Below are 22,696 nucleotides of genomic sequence, written 5' to 3'. Positions count from 1 at the left end.
GGCAACAAAAGAGCATGGAGATCATTGTGTCTGATTTACTTCATAATATAAACCAGAAAATTTCAAACAATCATTTTATGTAGTGCAGAGGCTTTTGATTGAACTATAACATATTTTATACTTCATGCTTGTTATTCAGATTCTGAGTGGTCTGTAATGGTAAGTGGTACAATATGATATGATTGCCTTCTCATATGCCACTCTAATTTATGGAACCGTGCCAGAGATGCAAAGACACAAACAATAATTGTTATAACAATTTATTCGTTTGTGTTGTCACTGCATTGATTGTTTACCTATACTGTCCTCAGAACATTCCAATATTGCTGTCTTGCATCTCTACAATATTAAACTACATATTAGTGATGACTATCTCATAAACACATTAATAATTACAAGAAGTTTGCTTAGATACTTATTTGGATTCAATTCAGTTCAAAACCAATGAAAACGATGTTTAGTTTTTCCAGTTATTCAATATTATCTGTTTCTCATACTTCCATTACTAAAATGCTTTTCAAAGTAATCTAAAGCAAATCACGATGTTTTCTCTACTGTAGCCTCAATGGACTTTGATATCAGTAGTTTCACTGCTTCTGTGAAAAAATTAGGATTTTGGCATTTACCCAGGACTGAACTTCAGTGAGAGTTGTGAGGAGGGGGAGGAAGAGTAGGTGTAGTCCACCAGACTGAAAAGTAAGGAAAACAATAGACAAAAGGACTATTAGAAGTTGCCTGAGTGACTATGGAAACTTCTTTTTACCCTACCATCTTTTAGACAACATGCATTGCAGACTTTCTTGAGCTGTACGCTTGGCTAATGGACTTTGCTTTTGTTTCTTGAAACTATCAATAGCAATATACTTGCCAAGTATTTAACTGTGTGCTGATCAAATCCTCGAAGAGCCAGAAGTTAGGAATTCTGCTCTTCCAGGCTACACAGTAGCATTGAAGACATGTTACTCTGCTTTCCTGTTCTGGCTTTAGCTGCTTCCGTGAGGTGAAGACGACAGGAAAATCCATGTAGATTGTCTGCTTTTGTTTTCCCAACACATCACATTTTTGCAACACAGAAGATGACTTGTGAGATGTGGTGAAGTAGTCTCATCCTACAAGGTGTTTCTTCATTACTTCTGCTACAGTGGAAGCCTTCACAGCTGTATAGACAGGAATAAAATTAGCCTTTAAATGTAAAGTAATTTGATTAAAATACTGTTGAGTTGTTTAATAAGAAAAATTAATAGAAACTTCATTAGATAAACTGTGTGCTTCCCTTTTTCACTGAACAGCTATAATATGGAAATTTATCTGTTGCATTTCTTTATTTTGAATTTTAAATTAGGTTGTGCATTATGATCATAAGTTATTCAGTTGACAGTAGGGAATGGAAATGGACAGCTTCCTTCATTAAAGAAAAGGTAGTTTAAAGGTGACTTTTGATAACTGAAGTTTATTTCCACAGCCATACCATCACTTTTTTGGGCAAAAGCAATTCAATTTGACAAATTAGCTTTGACACCTTAAGCTTTTTAAGATGTGCTAAGAGTGAAATACTACTTGGTTTTAGTGGAGAAACTTTTATCTTTCAAGTGGAGTATTTTTAAAGATAAACACAATGTGGTTTTGTAATACAATGTTTAACTTCAAGTCTTTCAAATAAAGAAACCAGTATTCAATTTGGAAGAAATAAGAAAGGAATTCAGTTACAAAAGAATTCAGTAGTTCTTTTACAAGAACTGTATGTCTCAACTTAAGGCTGATGAACTTTATTTACTTAATGGAAATAACCACAAAAAAACATATAATATGATGACAAGAGAACTCAAAAATCCCAAGTGTTCTCCTTGTATAAATACTGCAAAGATCAAGTGATTTTTCCAAATCTGTCTTTCTGCAAATATTGTAATGCTTTCTGCTCCTAATTAAAAAAAAGATGTGTAAAGCTGGTCTGTCTCACAGTATTTCTGCTCTTGGCAGAAGCCAGTGGAGAAATAAGTGAAAAGGGAAAGTTAACTAAATTTTGTTAATAATCATACAGTTCAACAAGATCAAAATATGTGATTGAAGAGTAGCAGGATGAAGCTTTTATTAGCACAGCAGGTAACTATGCTGCCCTCAACATCTATGCCAGATAGTTTGGGGTTTTTACTGCTTGAGCTTGCAAACTCCTCCCTTTGAATCCAGTTTTGAAATAATATTTATCGTACTTTCTGAGGATAAAAACTTTGCTGCCCACTAGTTAGAAGATGTAGTCATGTGAAGTCATGAAAAATCCTGTTATCTCTTCCCGTCTTCTTCAGCCACTTAAAATGCAGTTTAACAAACTATATTTCTTCATATCTGTCACCTCAAGTTAAATATTAGATTAAAAGTTATAATAATGATGAAGATGTAAAATGAAGATATTTCCTGGTAATACAGTAAAATGTTCTTGCTCCCCTCCCCATTTTTTAAAACATTTTTATTGCTTCTTTAAATGTCTTTGTGTTTGACCTCTTACTTTGTTCAGCTCAGGAAATATTATTTTTAAAACAGAAGCATTCAACCTATCATTAGCACATACACTCAGATGTATAAAATAAAAGTATCTATTTTATTGCTTATCAGTCCAAGTGACTTTATCAATATTTTTATCTAAAAAGGCTGTTCCTTGGGCTTTATTCTTACCATATTTTTTTTCCCCTTGTCTAACTCAAACTGAGTAGCCTTATTAGGACATCTAAGAGGTAAGGTTTTGCCACAATAGGTAAGAGAGGGAGTAAATTACCTAAATTCACTTAGATGCATTCTTCTTTTCTTTCAAGCTGTTTTTTGTATAGCTGTATCCTAAGATGTTCTCTAAGCTTTTCAAAACACTTGAAGTTTGTTGAATAACTTCATATGTAACATTAACGCAAGTAAATGTAGTTTAATGGCTACATTAATAGACTAGAGTTTGCCGTATGTAAATACTGAAGTATAAATGTAGTCTTGGGCTGGAAATGGAACTTCAAGTTCAGTATCAAAATCATGTTATTACCCAATGGTAAACTACCCAGACTATGAAACAATGACACATACATTTCTACAGTGAAGTTAAGGACTACAGGTAAATATGAAAGCTTACTATACCCTAAGAGCTGGAAATGACAAACCCTTTGGGTTAAGTGTCACAAAAAAGTTGTGTGTCGATTAATTTAGAAGGTGGAAATTAAAAATCGCATTTTTTTTCCATGTGAAACAAAAAGTGCAAAAAATATTTCCAAAGACATGTTATATATGATTTTTCTTCTCTTCTGTTACAAAAATAAGTATGGATGAAAATGCCCAAGAGTGTTTGGAAACTAAAGTCACAGAAGTTACTTTAGACATTATGGTATGAATAGCTATCTGATCATTAATACAAGTATACTCAAAGAACATAGATTCAAAAGAATTAAATCCAGACCTCCACAATCACAGGCACAACTTCATATAATTTCTTCTCTGAAGTATGGCAATCGTATATAACAAATACACATCTTCCAGTAAAAAATTAGTAGAAATTTACTGTACAAAGCAAGTACGTGGTTTTGCGAAATGATACCAAAAAGATTGCATTTGTTGTTCAAATTTCTTTGGGAAAAAAAAAAAAAGATCTTGTGAGTAACATAACAGATTTTAAAGCTCTCATTTCTGTCCTTTCTGCTCATTGTTCTTCGAATTTCCTGCTTCTTTACTTTTCTCTTTGTCTTGCACAGACCACCAGACTACACCCACGATCACATTTGCGAAACTTTCCTGACATGTGGTTTCTGCAGTTTCCCTCTGCTTTTCGTCACTGGTAGAAGGTTCTGTCCTTGTGTTTAGCTGGTTTCACAGATGATTATTGAAACTCTTTTCTTTTACTTACTGCTGAATTGTTTTTATATTATTCCATCAGTTTAATTGGATCGTACTCCTTTACAAAATGTGGAAAGCATAAGCTTGTCAGAGGAGAAATTTAACAAGTAGGGTTATAATCACTTGGAAAAAAAATATGTACAGGTAGGAAAATATAAAATGTAGATATTAGTTCATTAAGATGGGATACAGATTACCTTATCTCTTCATGAAACATCTTTCAAGAACATGAATAATAATACACAGATATCTGAACCATGCAGAAAAGCAGAATCATTTTCATGTATAGCAGGGCCCCTTTTAAATCTTAGACACTTTACTGTAGAGTTTACCTGTTGAACAGAAGCCTTTCTTATTTGTTAAGCTAATATTTAGACACAAGGTAGAGGTAATGACACTTCTGTGGTAAGTTTCAAGGAAGTGAAGTAAATGTAAAATATCTCATTTTCTTTCCTTGTCCTGTGGCTGGTCATTTAGCTGTCTAGCTCTCTAATATGTATAGGTAAGAAATTTTCTGTGTAGAAATCTTTCTCTGTAACACATTATGTACCCCCTTTGGTCAAATTTTAAAATTTCAAGACAGACATGAAAACTGATATCAAGAAATATTGATTTTATTCAGGTGATTGTCACATTTACATTGTGATATGTCTACACTAGCAATGATAGAGAAACTTTTGTGCTAGCATATCGATGGTAAACATGCTGTAATCCTCCTTCCTTTACACACAGCTCACGTGGTAACAGAAGTGGCAGAGCACTGCTCTTCCTTCTCTGTTTCTCTCAGCTGCTTTTCTGGGTCACAACCTGTATTGTCCTTCTTCTGCATAAATGTTTAGATTCTCTTTTAGTTTCTGTAAGGACATCTGTTATTTGTTCATTCTGGGTTTATTAGGACTTCAGCACAAAGTTTGCTCTTGGATACCACCCTTTTTCCACATGCTGTGGCTTCTGGTTTTGACGCTTACACTATATGGCTCTAACCTCTCCCTTCCAGTCTCCAGAACTGCACTGCCTGTGGTGAAAAATGTTTCGTTCCTGATGGGCCTACTCACTGCTTTTGCATTCTGTGAGAAGTAAACATCACAGCTAAGATTCTGTTTGGCATTTAGACCCAGAACTAAAAAAGATGAACTGCAGCATCTTGTGGAATTTTTATTTACCAAGTCCATGAGCAATTTGATGGATTTGCTCAGCAAAGCTAACACAATACAATTGGACCCTACTCTGTTCATAAATCAGCCCCCAAAAAGAAATAAATATAATCAAAACCATTCTTAGTCTCAGGGTCACTCCCTAGCCCTAGGAAAGTTCATACTATCCATGTTGCACTTCCATGAAGTCCTAAGACCTTTCAGCCCAGAAGGGTTTAAGGAGAATGTCTGGTAGTTTTTATTCAAAATTCTACTATTGATCTGTTGAAGGAAGCAAAGGAAAGAGATTCCACTTGCAGACCTTTCTTTCCACCTGTGGACATTTACCATCATTGAGGTGCACAGGCTGATTTTTTTCTACAAAGTTTCTGCTGACACTTTAACTCTCTTTCCGGTGTAATAACAGTTGGACACCAGGCCACCCAATGCCACCTGCAAATGTGCTGCTACGAGGTCACCAATAATCTCTGACCTATTTTCAGTTCCTATTTTCAGTACCCTTTGTGAAGGATATGATGTGGGCACTAATGGCATGCTTTTAGTAAATAGTTCCATAAAAATTAGATGACCATCAAAAACCACCTGAAGTTCTTGCCCACAGTGATCTCTGTCCTGTATCTATTTTGTAATCAGTAGTTCATTTGCTTTTCTGAAGTCTTATGTTTCTAAACAAATCCATAAATTAGCCATAATGAAGTCATTCACTGGTTTCTATATTCATTGGACAAAGAACTTTAAGATAACCACTCATCTTTCCACATCCACATCTGAGTGATTGAAAATCTAACAAAAAATGTCGGGCTGGATTATAGATTGTATAAACAAGTCCTGATAAAGCACAAATATCTATGCTTAATATAAAGGTCCACTCAACTAAAGTAACTAATGGGCCCATTCAAGCAGAAATGGTGATTTCTCGAGATTACATTGCTATACTTGATATACTCAGGTTAGGCACATGAAGTTCCATCCACCCCTTTGCTAACTGTTATGTTTACAGTGAAGTTTCTGAAAATCCTGCTGCATTTTGTGGTGTTGGCTTTCTGGCTCTGTATAACTAGGCATCCTGAGAACCCCTTCTAGATGGTTGTTCGCAACATGTTGCTTAAAGTTACCCACAGATTGAATACACATGTAAAAAATCAAAGAAGTAGATATTTTTCTATTCTGGCATTATTTCTATCCACAAGGAAACTGCAAAGAGATTGTCTAAAATGTAATCCGACATGGTGGAACATTTTACCAAAGAAAGAGATACGTATATTTTCAAGCATCTCAGTTTAAGGGAGTGCAATGAATCTTGGTGTAGTGTTGGTCAGTGACTATGCAACTTAGTTAAGAATTTGAGCTTAAACAAAACTTTATACCCTGTCTGCTTTTAAGGGTACCTGAAGTACTGTATGCTGCATGTCACTTTATTAGGTACTGCCCATTTGTCTTTGCCTGAGGCAACCAAACTAATTCCATACCAGTTAGGTTCAGTCTCACAGTGCCAAAACTGCTGGTTTTCTCTCTTTTACACGTTGATATGTAAACATACACTTGATAATTTGAGTTGACTAATAAACACAAGAGTGGGAGAAGAGCCAGTGCTGTGTCAGACCAAAGGTCCACTGACACAGTATTCCGTTTGTGATACTAGCCCAGAAGGGATGCCTAGGGAAAGGTAGAACAGGGCAAACTTGTAGCTGTGGTTCCCCTCCCCAGAACACTCTCCCACCTTCGAGAAATCTGTGGGTCAGGAACTTTCTCAATCAGAGGGAATACTTTTATATTTAATAACCCTTACTGGATTTTTTTCCTGTGAATTTGTCTAGTTAATTTCTAACATGCAAACGTCTAACAGCCACTGCAATCCTGCCCTAAGGATTTGAACATCTTAAATATGCTTTGTTTAAAAAGAACTTTGTTTTATTCTAAACACGCCACGTGCTAATTTCATCTGATGCTCCTAGCTCTTCTTCTAGGAGAGAGATGCCTGTGTGCCCTTTCCATTCTACTCAAGATTCTATACACCTCTATCATTCCGCTCCTCAGCTTTCTCTTTTACAGCCCTGAGTGTCCTAGTTGGTTAGTCATTCCTTCTACAGAGCAGTTCCCTATCTTTGATTATTCTTGCATCTTTCTCTACACCTTTTCTAATTTTACTATAACTTTTTCAAGGTGGAAAAAATGGACCAGATCTGCATACTGTATTCAGGATCAAGGCACACGGTTTAGTTTTCTATTTCTTTTCTGAGACCATACTTAAACATTGTTCCAGAGTCATGTTTGTGTCCTTTAGTCACATTTTACATTGATTGTTTATTCTCTGAGGTGTGCCATGGTTCTCCCACAGTTGCTGTCATGACTTGTGTAACCTCCCCTCTTAAATATTCCTGAATACTCATTTGCATTGATACAAGAAAATAATATTACCTCTCCTTTGTCTTAGCTGTCAGACTTAATGTAGGAAATAGAAGACACTATATGAGCCTAAACAAGGGTGTCTCTTGCTGTTTTAGATGTCCTAAGGTATGTGAGGCACCCACCTGGCAAATATGATACAGCAGATAAGTAACACTTGCACCCTTCTGGAGTGACAGCTTGAGATCGTAAGGAATACCCTGTGGTATCTAAAATGACACTAAATACCTTTATTTAGGCATTGATTTTCTGCCTAGGTGGTGGTACGTAAAACAGTCGAACTCTTATACGTCAATCAAGAGAGCTCTGAGTTCTGAATTAGCCATATTTCTTGGTGAAGGCAACACAGCAATAGTTGCAGTTTTGAATAATTATGTCATTCCAATCTCTTTTTTTTAACATTTGCGTATAAATACAGATTGAATATTTAAAAATAATGTTTCTTTTGATTCTCATTTAGGATGCTGGGGAAATGGTTCGATCCTTTGTTGGTGGCTTGGAACTGATAGTCAATTTGCTAAAATCAAAGAATAAAGAAGTTTTAGCTAGTGTATGTGCAGCCATTACAAATATAGCTAAAGATGAAGAAAATTTGGCTGTTATAACAGATCATGGAGTCGTCCCTCTGTTGTCCAAACTAGCAAACACAGTAAGTAACATCTAAACATATTATACTAAGCATCTGAATTTCTTATGTTAGACTGCATTATACCCAACTAAAAGGTTATGATGAGAGCAGTAGATTTTGCAGCAGCTACAAGGAAGAGCTGTAGAAGCCTTCTTCTATGAGATGTGTATTAGACGTGAAAACACTCTGTGGCTGGTACTAAAATTGCTTTGGAAGATGAGCTTCATTTTAATAGTCACTGTTGCTGAATATTGCTTTTGAGAGATGCGGCTGCTGTATGAAAGAAAGCACAAAGGGTCGAGAGAGTAATAAATCTGAACCATGCAAAGAATCTCAATGATGGGGCTATATGTTACATTTTAATGCTAATCTTACCTAATTTCCAGTCAGTCTAAAAGCACCTTTGAAATAGTATAAAAATTCACAGCACTTCCTACAAAGAGAGCAATAAGGGACCACTAGCTCCATGCCTTACAGCTCTCTCCAGTTTTTAATTGTGCTGCAGTTAAATTGAGATGCCTTAAAGATGTTTGAGAATACAATTCTGCTTTCCTATGAAATTTTTCTTGTATTACATTGTCTTTATTATGTTTTTACCTTCTTCAGAACAATGACAAATTAAGACGTCACTTAGCAGAGGCCATTTCCCACTGTTGCATGTGGGGGAGCAATAGAGTTGCCTTTGGAGAGACCAAGGCTGTAGCTCCTTTAGTACGTTACTTGAAGTCAAATGATCCATCAGTTCATAGAGCTACAGCCCAGGCTTTGTATCAACTTTCAGAGGATCCCAGCAACTGCATCACCATGCATGAAAATGGAGTGGTCAAGGTGAGGTGGAAGGTTTTTCTTATTTGGAGTTCAATTGGACGGGTTTGGCATGGTCAAAAGAATAGATCTTTCGTTTGAAATAGTTCTTGAATACTGCTGCGTACCTCAGATTTTCTGAACTTTATCCTAAAAATGTATGGTCAAGTAGCAATTTAGGAAGCAGTGCTAAAGATATTACAGCTAGGTGGTTGTTGGGAACTGAAATACGATGCGGGCTTTCATCTCTAGAGTACTTGACTCTGACCTAGGCTGGTAGTGACATTACATCAGCATTTTGTCTTTCTCAAGTGACTTTTGCAAAAGAAGTTGGGTTATCTTAACGGATAGTTGCCTAGTATGGCAGAAAGTCACCTAGGAACTGAGGGTAACTAGATTTGAGGACAAATTAAGACAGAATAATACAAAGGCTTAGTTTACCTGGAGCTGTTTCAGTGAATTCTGCATTTACTTGTAAAAATTCTTATTTTAGGAGTTAAGTATGAGCACATTCTGCAAAGACCTTACCCTAGAAAGAATTTTTCTCTCAAAAATATTTTTCTAGAAAAGTCTTATCTCAGTAGTTGAAGCCAGAAGAGTTATTCCTTTGGCACAGGTGAGATAAGGATTATGACCTTAGAGATGGAGATAGTAGGAGTTCTCAATTGTTATACATTTCTTGACAGATTCACTGTTTGCAGACTTTCCATTTTACTTCATGATCAGGTGAATGTATTGAAAGTAAGAGTTGACTTATGATGCAATGTTATTATTAATGTTGATTTTATGCCTGCACTAATGATGGTGCACTTCATTGTGAGCAGTTTCAGTTCTGGTACAGTCTAGTGGTCCTGCATTATCATACATTTATCTGTAGTTTCCTATATCTGTAGTCGGGTTAAAAAGATCTACTGGTCCAAAATGTTTAAAGACTCAGTTTAAATGCCAGTACTTGAACTGACTCAAATCTAAGCTACCCTTTCAGTGCTGGAAAGTAACATCTTCCCATCACAGTTGCATTATACTGGCTATACAGCACAGAGCCATATATACTGTATTACAGCTCCATTTGATACTAGTGTCTGATGACTTTTTAATGTTGCTTATCTTTCCATGCAACTGACACAACCCATTTTCTGCCCTCCTGTTATCTGTAGTTTTCATTCATTTTATTATGCAGGTTTTAGGTTTTGTAAGTTGTAGCGCATTGAATGTACTGTATAAAGTCAATTCTGATCATATACTTTTATAATAATTCCACCTTGGTCCAGATTCATCTTTATTTTTCAGTCATAGTTAAAATATTTAGACTAATTAAAAACATTTATATGGGCTTTGCCATTCAGTATCCAGAAACAGTCACCCTGTCAAACGTGGCAGAAATCTGCTTGACTATTCTTAGTCAGATGGGTGTCTGAAAAGAAATACTGTCAGAGGAACAGATTTAATCACTCTGTTGTTTAGATACTTAGGGAGATGTGTAGGATAAAGTGTATGAATTCCACTCTATATCATTCAGAAATGAATATTCATTCCATGAACAGAAAATTCACTTGAATTTTAGGTCAGGTCTACAAATGTATGTGAATAAGAGATGCAGTGCTACCCACATACCTTGAAATATTTCAAAATTCCATGAGGTTTGACTAATCCTCCTCTGCAGTTCACAAGATTTCATTTTTTGGGCGGGAAGCAGTCTGACTGCAAACAAAACTGGTTCTGCAATGAAACTTTAAAATGCAGAAAACCTGATCAAGAATTAAGAGGTTAAAGAGCATTAAGATAAAAACATCTGTGACCACACATTGCCGTGAAGGACCTGGAATAATTCTTCATACCTGCTATGTATCACAATATGCAAAAGTCTTGGGAAGGATTTTTGGAAGTGATTCAGAATATTAATGAAATCACCTCTAACCTTAAAAGCCTGCACTGTTGATTCATGCCATAAGCTGTTCAGTTTGGTAGAATGGAATCTCTTCATAGCCAGGAGGTGACTGCGAACCAAATACATAACCGGGAAAAGAAACATTATGATTCCTTACTGCCCATTTTGCTTACTGGCAGTAAAAAATGAAATATCCTTGGAAGACACTAATTTATCTGAAGGAGTAGTTCGTGTTAGTCCCCCAAAAAGCAAAAATAATCAAAGTTTGGCGGAGAGTGTTTTCAGATAAACTAAATCAAACTAGTCAGATGGTTGATGTCATCCATACCAAAGACTGTCAACCAATGCACAGTCAAATGGACTGAATGAGTGTAAATCTTTAAGAGATCTGTCCAGCTGTTCAAGTAAACTGTCTTCTGTTCAGTGTCCTACTGAAGTCAGTGTGTGTACCGTAGAATCTGAAGTCCTAGCATGACCCAGCAAATGTGTAACAATGAGGTGTAACAACTTACAATTGTAAATTGAGCCTTGAAACCAAGTTTGATACTTCTAAATTAGATTATGTTAATTACTGTAAGAAATCCATCCAGCTGAAGAAATTATTTAAACACATCCCATAATTAGGGCTAAGAGCTACATGGAATTATCTTATTCAACACAGGCACGTATTTCATTTTTCTATGTGTTTTCAGTTACATTCAGGTAAACATTCATGGAAATGCTTAATTACAAATGCTGCAGACATTTAATCTGGAGAATATGAAAGTGATTATATCTAAACAAACAAAAACATTCTTCACAAATAATATTTCTGTATTTTTAATTATCCAGATATTTTAAAATAGTATTTTATGGAAATTTTTTTCTAGCATAAGAAGTATAAATGGAACTGTTATGCAAGCTTTGTTCCTTTAAGTCTTTAAGAAATCCTTAACACAAGGCAAACTGATAAAATGGGTAAGTCTAAACAGTAGGACCCTGGAGCAGTTCCCAGCTCTTACGTACAGCTGCATAGCCTGGCCACATACTGATTGCACGTTAGGGCTAAACCTGGATGCATACATTCTGGTCTGTGCCAAAAAAAAAATGCAGGTGCAGAACTGGAACCACAATATGTATGAACAATGGGGAATCAGGACTGCAGGGCATACAGCAAAATGCATTTGCCTTTCAACTGTGATATAGCCAGAGAGATTCCAATACCAGTGTCTGTGTTGAAGTTAACATGGCGCAGAGATCCATGTTAATAAAGTGTGAAGAACCTAGACCTTGGTCTATTCCCCCTAGGCCATAAAGTGACAAAGGTGCAGTGAGAGGTCATCAGGGCTAGCTCTCTTAAGCCATCTTGAGCTTTCTTACCTGTCTAGCTTTGGTAGCATGGAGCTCAGTGTCAAATGATTTGCCTTATTCTAGTACTACAACTGCATTATAGACATATCCATTTTTTTAAAAGTGTGTAGTTTGGTTTTGCCCCTATTTTTCAGGGAATGGAATTCTGCCACCCACAAGAGGAAAACACTTACGGTCATCCAGAGTTTCTAACCCTAAATATAGCATGGTTTAGTTAGCAATTATCCTGCTGTGATGTTTCCAACCACTTTCTAATGGTTATATGTTGTGTTATACCTAGAATGGCAAAGCGACAAAGCAAAGAGAAGCAACAAATAGGCCTTTTTTGGAGGGTATATCAGACCAGTGAGACACAGTGGTTCTTATCCAGTGAGGATGCCCATATAATAACAGAAATATGGTGGGCAGTCTGAGAAAATATGTTCTGCTGAACCTATGATAGTTTCTGCAGATGTGCTGGTCCAAGTGCTTTTGTTCTGTGTTGTCAGAGCTGAGCAGATCATGAAGCAAATCAACATATGCACCATGACAGCACAGGGCACAGCTGGCCAATGCACCAACACTTATGAACTTGACCTCTGTGCTGGCACTGTTGGAATTACCATCAAGAATCAATTACTGGAGTTTCAGAAAGGCTAAAGAGGCATTCTCAGATGGCAAGGAGAGTGGGTGGAGGAGATTTAGTTGCTCAAATGCAAATCAGTACAGTGCTGAATCTTGCCTGGTCTATTGAGTTGGTCTGACTGGCACAGGTGAGAGAGTAGTTGCAGCACTGTGTCTGTGCTACTGGGTATCTTTGCACCATGCTTCTCAGTGATGACAGAATGTCCGGGGGTTTTCATTCTTCTAGCCTCTACAGTGAATAGTTGACTGAAAGCATACTTTGTATTTATGTAGGGGTTGTTACGTACAGATTTTTCCAGGACCAATCATATTTTTGCTTCTGGAAAATTTGTCTGTGTTCCTTTGATATTTTTTCATCGTTTTACCAGATATCTAGTGTTTCAGTAATCATGCCCAGTTGTATTAATGTCACAGCTGCTGTAGTTCTGACTAGGTTGTAATACATGCATAATCCCAGGTGTTCTTCCGCACATGTTCATGTGCTATGTTCATGTGCACAGAAAGTCTGATGCTTCAGGGAAACATTTACTCTGTGTGAACGACACAGTTGCTGAGTGCTTGAACAGTTGGTCAGAGACTTTCTCAAAGCATCAGACTTTCTGACCATTCACTACGCAATGTGTAAATACATGTTTCTGTCCAGGAAACCAGGAATAAAAATATATAGGGAAAGTAATTTCAGCCAGATTCTCATATTTCACGTTTTGCCACTGCTGCAAACAGTATTTGCTGATCACAAAACAACAGGTATATGCACACAGTTGTGAGAGAAAACCAGTGTTCCAAGTTTTTACCTATTTGTAACCGCACCCAAAATATGTTCAGTTTTCTCAAACAAGGCTATGTGACAAAAAAGGTTGGCAAACACCGGTGTATGTCAGCTGCGATGTGAAGTTCTGAGTAGACAAACAGGGTGATTTTGGAGGAGGTTTAGAAGGGCAGTTTATGAAGTTTTTCTTCTGTTCAGTTCCATGCTCAGTGTTCTTACGACTGGGAATGGAACAATGGTTATGACCTGTGACACATGAATCAATGCTTTCTTTCTACCAAACACCAGAAAATATTTCCTCTTTCTGAAGTAAAAAATTATGACTGTGCTGGAAAAGAGATTTGTATTTTCAAGGACCCACTAATGACATGTGGGACACTAGAAAGCAGGAGAAATTTTTAGACATCAGACTAAGGAACTGGCATGAACCTGAATTCAAGATTGGAGATAGAAGAGAAATACAGTGGGTGATTGGCCGTTTATAGCCAAGATAAACAGGAATACCAGGCAACATTCTTCACACTTGGAGTCTGTCACAATTAGAGGGAAGAGAAACAGGAAATATCATAGACAACTGGAAGTATCCAGCCATCACCACATTTGTCATGGAAACAGCAGAAAATCTCTCTTAAAATGTAGCTGTTGCAAAGGAATAAAGATGTCTACCTATATTGACTGCTGCTGAAACCTTAGAACAATCAAGCTTGTTCATGAAAAGATCTCCAAATGTCCACTAAAGAGTACAGGTTTTTTAGTAGGGATGCTATTTTAAGATGAATTGTAGAAAGACTGTTCTGCAAGGCAGAGGCAGATGAGGCAGTGCAGCTACTTTAGTAGTGAAAAGATGAGTCTAAACATGTTTTAAAGGAAGAATTCAAGTTATCTGAAGATCCTGAAAGAATATTTAAATCATTGTCCTAGAGACCATGTCACTGTGTCAAATTAATACGATGCTTCTCTGGTTTACAGTCACGCTTTTTCTTGGTTATGTTGGCAAGGTGTAGACTGGAATGTGCTTCTGAAGTGAATGAGGGAGGATGGTGGTGTGTATAGGCACTTGTGAAACTGCTTGTAATATACCTTCTAAAAGACTTCAGATATTTCAAAAGATTCAAAGTATATACAAGTGAAAAATATGTAACTGATTATTTCTGGTCATTCTTACTTTGCAAATGAAAAAAGATGAAAGGTAATCTATTGTGGAAGTTTGTGGAAGTTAATTTCTGACTTTGTAAGTGATATAAGGGAATTTTTTTTTAATGGAATATAATTATTATTTCTGTGTAAAGAAGGCCTAGGAAGTTTGAATGGCTTCATCACCTACAGAGTTGAGGCCGGTCTTTTATGATGAGGCTAATGACACCTCTGAGGAGATTATTAAAATAATGAAAAAAGTAAGAACAAGGGAAAATAAGCACCCAAAATCAGGCCATGGAATAACAAAATTCATCAAAGTCATCATTCATACTAACTTTAAATGCTTGTATTGTGGACATGCCTATCTGAAATAGTCACCCAAATTCTTACAGTAGTCAAGGAATAAGAATAGTTTCTTTACTGTGTTTCATCTCTCCTAATTTGGACATTTATGCAAAGATAAGGCACCGCAGTATTTTCAGGTCTCCTTTGGCTACAATGGGAGTGCAGGTTCAAAGTTCAGATCGGCACATCCCTACTGTGGGTGTCTATGTTTAATGGGATGAATCCCATCCCAAGGCAGTGGAGAACTTGTTTAAATGAATACACAGGCCAGTTCATTATTAGATAGGAATGACAGAATCCTGAATAATAGCACAATAAGAAAGAGATATTAAAAAATTAGTTTATTCTTTTTCTAGAAAAATACAGATGAGATGCATTTATATGCTATGATGGTGATGAGACACTATCTGCCCAGCAGTAACTGAAGCACACTTTGAACATGATCTGATAAAGCCAGATGTTTTAAATTACTGGATCTAACTAACTTGAATCCAGGGATTTTGAAAAAAGATCTTTGGAGTATTAAGGATGGAATCCTTTCATCTAAGTTCGGCCACTTTTAGGTGTGGAGTTTAAAAATAGTTTAAACTAAGACACCTTCTGTAGTCAGTGGAAAGAGACTTGTCCTAGCTGAAAATAGATGCCCAGGATATCTGGAAGGAATAGACTCACGAAGTGCCTAGTTTTCTCTACAGAGTATAGAAAGGACCTAGGTGACTAGCTCAGACTAAACAGCTAGCTTTCAGACAGCTGAATTTCAATTAATATCCTCCTGAATGTTGATTTTCAACAAGCTTGCAGTACAGGGGAAGTTGCAAGGCTGGAAGAAAGGTAATGTGCCAACATTTAAAAAGCCTGAATGAGATTATAGTCCAGTAAACTGGACACTATTCTCAGGTTAAATAATCATAGGTACATACATAATAATACTAGAAGGGATCATTTTAATGATCTAGTCTGACTAGCCTTGCTCATACAAACCAGAGACATTACTTCAATTTATTTCTGTTTGGAATAGAGTATATCTTTTAGAAAAACACTGACTCTTTACTTAAAAAATTCCAGCGATGGAAAATTCACTAGAGCCATCATAACTTGTTCCAGTAGTTAAATACCTTCCCCATAAAAACATTTGCACCTTATTTGTAGTCTAAGGTTTGTCTAGTGTTATCTTCTGCAATTACATGTATGATACTGTTGCTTGGTAAACTGAAAAGCCCTGCATAACTGCTGTTCTCATATACAGTCTCATTGAGTAAGACCAAATTGCTTCTCATATTGTCATCTTTTTAATTAGCTAAGCAAATGTAATCTCTGATGGAATTTCTATCCTTTTAATTCTTTAATTATATTCGTGTGTCAGTTCTGAATTTTTAGTTCTTGAGCTTCCCTTTTGGACTGAATTTCAACATACTTCAGAACAGAATTCAGTATTCCAATAATATTTGTATGAATACTTAAAACAGGTAAAATAACTTCCCTGTTTCTATGTAAGCTCTGTTTGAACATTAGAAATTTTCATTATTCTATTTGGCCACATTATTGCCCTCAAAGTTCATATTCGGCCAATTTTCTACTTTGATTTCCATGTCTTTTTGGAAACTGTTCCCCAGGTTAGACCTTTGCATGCTATAATGTTGGCCTTCATGCACAGGAGTAAAAATTAGATAATATTGTTAATGTAAATCACCAGTAAATTTAGCCCTTGTGATATAAGTTGGTTTTTTTCCTGGAGATTAAATCAGATTTTAATTGTTGTCAATATACTTTATAAACGTTAGATGAGTTAGCTCTCATTTTTGTAAGAATAATTCACAATTCAAAAGCAGCCACAAAATATATTCAAGCATTTTATTGCTTTAGAGAGGAAAATTTTAAGAGACCAACACACTGACTCTTCTTGTAATGCCTTTAAAACAAAATATTGCCTTTCCACAATGAAAGATTCCAGGTTTGGCAGAGGTACGATTCATTAGCAAACTGAAGGAGTTCACTGGCTGAGAAAGTAGTAAATGCTTTTGAATTATGTAGACACAAATGGATTAAGGCCTGTGAAAAGATACCAGTGGCTTTGGTTGTAAAGTATGAAGCTAAAAAATGCCTGTTCTGCTTGCCAGTGAAATTCTACATTTGCAAGTACCTGATCAGACGGTACATAAATATTCTAAAACATTTAGGGAAATCTTCCCAGTGAGATAATTTCCAGTATCTCATATGAGGATCCTTTGATGTTTTGACTTAAAGGTTGTGCTTGAATTCCAAATAATTAAATAATAAATAGTAAAGGTATTAACTTTTCTATTTATTAATTTATTTCTGTGTCCTGTGATGATGCCTAAAGTCATTGATCACAGATAAGTAGTTCACTTTGCTAGGGAGTGATGTATACCTACGTAAGAAGAAGAAGGCCCCAGAAAACTTTCAGTTTAAATACAGCACACAAGGTGGAGTGGAGCAAACAGACAGGAATGGAGTGGTAAAAAAAAATAAAATTGCATTGGTCATATTCGATACTTCGAGCAAACCAAGATACAATTACTGCTAATTCATAGCTGCAACTCAATTATCATAAGTAAAATGTAAATACCAAATACTGTCTGTAAGCTTTTTGTGAAAAGGGAGGACCACTGGATAGTAGCCAGTCACCCAGCGTTTAAGGCACTTATACCATATGGGAACCATAACTGGTGCTGTTGGCAGTTTTTGGCATGTGTGTGTCTGTGCTGAAGGCTACACGAAGTCAGAGTAAATTAGCCTCTGTTGAGCTCTGCATTGTTCTGAGCTGCTTTTATTATCCAAACAAACAAGTTTATTTAAAGATAGTATTGCTGTGCAGCACTATGAACAAGTCCATTTTCTCCTGGTCTTATTCCATTGTACATACTAATTGCTTTTGGGCTAGAGGAACCTTTAACTTAATGATTACAGTACATATCTAAAATGCAGAAGATCAGACTTTCCATTCATGTTCTGACATTTTTTAATATTGAAAGTGAGTCCCCAACTTACCAGTGCATAGAACTGATGTTTAGCTTTACTCTGTGGTCTGGTTTATTGAATTATTTGCACAACAAGGAAGTGCTCCATTTTCTTAATATCACAAAATATTAATAGATGCCTTCTAGAATATCAATTGTAGCTTATAGGAACTTCACCAGGGATGATGCAAACCTAATTTCAAGTGCTTGGTACAATAAGGCAGGCAAAGCAGAGACTCATGCTCTTAAGAGTGGGACTTCATTTGTATATTCATATGTTTTTATATATATATTTTTAATTAATTAATCAGATTTGTTCTTTTCTTCTCATCAAACTATAGCCTCAGGAGATGCATGGCTTTTTTTCCATTCATTAATTTTTTTAATTTTTTTTTTTTGCAAAGAAGGTATAACAGCTGTCATGTATTTTCTGATTTCTGTGCTGAATTAGAAAGAGGTATTTGTGCTTTTTGAGTTTTATTCTTAGTGGTAGAAAGGTTAATCACATGTAGGCTTATATAGACATCCCCTTATAATAATCTAAGATATAAAATCAGTTGGTTTAACCATGATTTATGAAAGTTATTGTGAAATGTAGATTTAATATTTGGAGAGTTCTTTTATACTTTGTTGTAATGCCTGTATTAAAAAATAAATTTTGTGTATTTTATTGTGCAGAGCTTCCAGAATATTGGTCATTGTTTGCTAAAGCCATAAATCCCTACAAGAAGTTTTGGCTAACCATTTTATGTGAAAAGACTTTCATAAGACCGTCTTTGTGAAATGAATAGATGTGAATTACAAAATATGGAAGACAATTACTAGTAATTTCTACTGAAAACATTCTAAAACCAACTTTTTGCCACAAACCATGTATATCTGAAGTTTAGAAAATGCAATGCAAAAGCACTGACACCTACTTCTTGGCTATTGGGTTGGTTGGTTTTTGTGGGGACCTTTGGTGCAAACACTGAATACAGAATATAGGGTTTTACATTATTAAGCAAGGTTTAAGATAAGATCTTTACAAATCAAAAATATTTCATATATCTATGCAGTAATATTATCAGGGTGCAATATTATGTATTTGCATATTTACATATTTATATTTTTATTTTAAGTTCAGAAGAACCCACTTCGTAACTGTCATGGTTGGCTGTATTCAGGCTCCACAGTTCAGGCTGGAGATACAGCGTCTTTGGCATGTACTCCAAGCTGATGCCTGTTGCTTTTTATACATTAGTTGTTACAGTTCTTGGACATCAAGAAAGAGGGCACTAGATGGCAAAATTTCTGCATATCTGTTGTCTACAGAAAGTATGCCCAATCCCTTCACCCACAAATGTATTGATCACATCACACTTTAAAATTTCAAATAGAAGAAGTTCCATGAAGTCCAATACTGGCATATTTTGTTTCATTTCAGAAGGATTAATGAAAATTGACAATGTTGCACCACTGCAATTTGTATTGTGTTAGCAACTGCCAGGTGGGAACATTTTCCTTACAGTTTCAGCTCCAGGAAACAGAAACCAGTAAGCCTTTACCTTCATAATAAGCAAAATTTCACCATACATAAAGTAGGGGTACTTACATGTAAAACATTTTGCTTTTGCACCATTGCCAAAGGTAATGAAGTATGGCTTCAGTGTAGATTAAGCCTCAGACTTTAGATTATTTTTCAAAATTTCACATTACTAAAATTTATGATATGTAGCAAGTGTTCTGTTAAAATCTGGCTGATCCCAAATGGGAAAAAACAGCAGCCTAAGGGAGATCAGCTTATCTTTGCCCAAACTCTGTGCTTCAGGAGACCTCTAATTTAGTAACGTTTGGATAACAAACCTAGAGGCTGGCATACAGCTCCTCTTGGCACATTTTAAACATCTTTTAGTCTTGTAAAAAGAAGCTTGTCCCACTAAGCTGTAGGTTTGTTGGAGCTGTTTAACAGTAGCTGTGCCCTGCAGCTCTTTTAGTGATAAATGAGCCGCTTCAAATAAGTGCAATTGCAGCCAACTGTGCAGAAGGAATCATTAAAAAAAATTTAAATAGACATTTCTGAAGCTTAAAAATGCACAAACAAAGTATGTTAAACCAAAATATATGCTGCTCCTTTTAATGGAAAAGATTACTACTGGCTAAGTCTGCCAGCTTCAATAGGTGTGCCAAAAAGCCAAGGAATCTGGCAGAGTCCATAGATAGCAGTTCCATCTTTCATCTATATTTCTTTTCTGTATTTATCTTGCTTTAGAAAATGCAGAGAATGTCTTTTCCTTCCGACTTGGCACAATTTCCAAACCACAGAAATACACAGAGCAGCTTCTTGCAATTGTTTAGCTCCCTGCACCAGTCTTATCCTTGTGACTATGTGAAATGATTCTTTCTAATTTGGCAATAATAAGGAAGAAGAATATTAAAATATTTTTATGCTTATGGAATAATATCTTAACTAAATTGTCGGATACTAAAATTAGTTTTCTTAATTGAGAGATACTGGGCTTAATGCACAAGGGCAGAATGCCAGTTAATTATTTTTGGCATTCAGCTGATCAAAAATAGTTTCCTTGTATGTAAGGAGCTATTCAAAGAAGCTTAACATAAGAAATACCAAGAACAATATACATATATATATACACACATACATATACATATATATATATATACACACAGATGTGTAAATAGAGGCTGAATTGTCACTCGGGAGTCCTTAATGTACCAAATTATGCATTCATTGTTGTCATCTATGAAAACTTCTTTTTTTTTCTTCTTCCTGTAGAATCAATCACTCAGTTCAAATTGGCTTCAAGCCCTACCCATTGTAATCTCTTTTATGTTGCCCTTTCAAAGAGCAGTCTGTGGCATCTTTTAAGTAATATGGCACATCTTACTGCTGTCACTTTGAAGGTAAAGAATCTAAGAAAAAGTCCATTGCAATGTGTAGATTATGGGATGGGCTCTACTGTTGATGTTCCCGGTCAGTGTTCTGTATTTTGGCATAAAGTCTAAAGACCTCGTGACGCTGCCAGGCAGCATGAGGCTGATGAGAATTCTGTCCTGACTTGAGTGAGGGCAGGGTCATGTTATGAATTGCTGATGCAATTATGAGTATATAACAATCAATTGTATGTAAAAGCAAAAATGCATCTTCTAGACTATGAGTGTAAGTCCACACTATTTCATTTTATCAGAAATTTTATTTTATTTAATTTTGCATTTATCTCCAAGGATGATAATTGACTGTATTTACCAGCTGCTAATCAGTCCTGGATTTCTTGCCACAGTTTATGATAATTTTTAATCTCGGGAAGTTTTGAAGGAAAAAAAAAAATGTTAAAGTAAGAGAATATCAGCCAATAACACTATTTAATTACCAAAGGAGTCTGATACACTGCAAATTATATATCTTTGGATCTGAGGAAACTGGAAAGCTAGATAGAAAGCGACTTTAGGTTGTATCTAGTCTACTCATTGCATTTGTGTTGAAGACAAAGATGAAAACAAAAAAACCCTCTCCATGACATAGAATTGAGAAAACAGGCACTCATAAAGGTGTTTCTGTACTGCCATACAGGTATGACAGTTCCAAATACTAGACTCAGGCCAAGATACGTAATTTAGGGCTCTGTGGCAATATAGAAAAGTTAAGTATCTCCAGAAGGTATTTAGAACACCTGACATCAGAATTGCCCTCTGGAGATCCCGTCTTTCGCCAGTTCTTGTCTACTGTCTACCTTGACCACAGGTATGTGGGATGAATCCAGGTTTATTTGCTCTTTTTATCTCTGTACATTGTATCTGTGCAATCTGCACAAATCCAACAGTCATTAGACTGGATTAGCTCCTTTGCAGAATTCCAAAGAGAGAATTGCTGGACTCCAGAGGCATTGTAGGCTAATGGAGTGTGTATGTATCTAAGGAAAGTCTGTCATACTTTTGTAGTGTATTTGCTGGGCATTCACTGTATAGAGAATATTTTATTACTCTTTTGCTTCTCAAAGCATTTTGTCTTTTCATCAGTTGTATAGACTATTCACGTGCTATAATCCTGTTGCTATTTGGAAGTGTTGAATTGACCGTGCTTGGATTTTAAGAGCGTTCAACAGTACTCTTCACCAAAAACTTTTAAAGAAGTTTAACTGCTATGCGATGAGAAGGCAAAGTCCTAGAAAGGATAAATAATTGGTTAAAAATGAGGAATCAAAGTGTAGGGATTAGGATCGAGTTTTGCAGCCAAGGGATCTTGCCATTCAGTATTTCATAAATGATAATGGGAAGGATGATGAATGGTGAGGTTGCAAACTTTGCTGACAATAAATTTCTTCATGGTAGTAGAGACGAGAGCCAATTGCAAATTGCAATTCACAATGCTGAGCCATGGAGGTCAAATCTCCTGCACAAGTCCATCACAGCTCAGTGCAAAGCTTTTACCTTTCATGAAAGCATTGGATTTACTACACTGGACAGAATTACACACAACACGTGCAGCAGATGCAAAGGGACTGCCAGTAACTATCTGTTAGAACTGAAAAGATGTCCGTATATCTGGATGAGGTAATAAAGTCCTCGCAAACAATTTGGACAGAAATATTTTCAATGTATCATACAGCTGGGGACACCCAGAAGCCCTGACTTCAATCTTGGTTTTGCTTCTGATTGATCAGGCTGTTTCTGTTAATCTTTCTGCTCTTCTTCTCATAATCCAAGAATTCTCATAAAATTTGCAGTTAAATGTAGTAGTTATTTATCTTTACA

The 22,696-nt window shown here is 36.1% G+C and overlaps 1 protein-coding gene across 1 annotated transcript in view; it reads left to right on the top strand.

Moving 5' to 3' along the window:
* Positions 1-22,696, top strand: part of ODAD2 (outer dynein arm docking complex subunit 2) — an 85,511-nt gene that overhangs the window by 49,803 nt on the left and 13,012 nt on the right. The window contains exons 18-19 of the mRNA XM_054816445.1: positions 7,882-8,070; positions 8,656-8,877. Coding sequence (XP_054672420.1) covers positions 7,882-8,070; positions 8,656-8,877 — 411 coding nt within the window. The remainder of the gene's footprint in view (positions 1-7,881; positions 8,071-8,655; positions 8,878-22,696) is intronic.

This window comes from Grus americana, chromosome 2 (genome assembly GCF_028858705.1).
Source record: "Grus americana isolate bGruAme1 chromosome 2, bGruAme1.mat, whole genome shotgun sequence".
NCBI lineage: Eukaryota > Metazoa > Chordata > Aves > Gruiformes > Gruidae > Grus > Grus americana.
The sequence above is the reverse complement of the archived record's forward strand: the minus strand, read 5'-3'. Positions and strand labels throughout refer to the sequence as shown.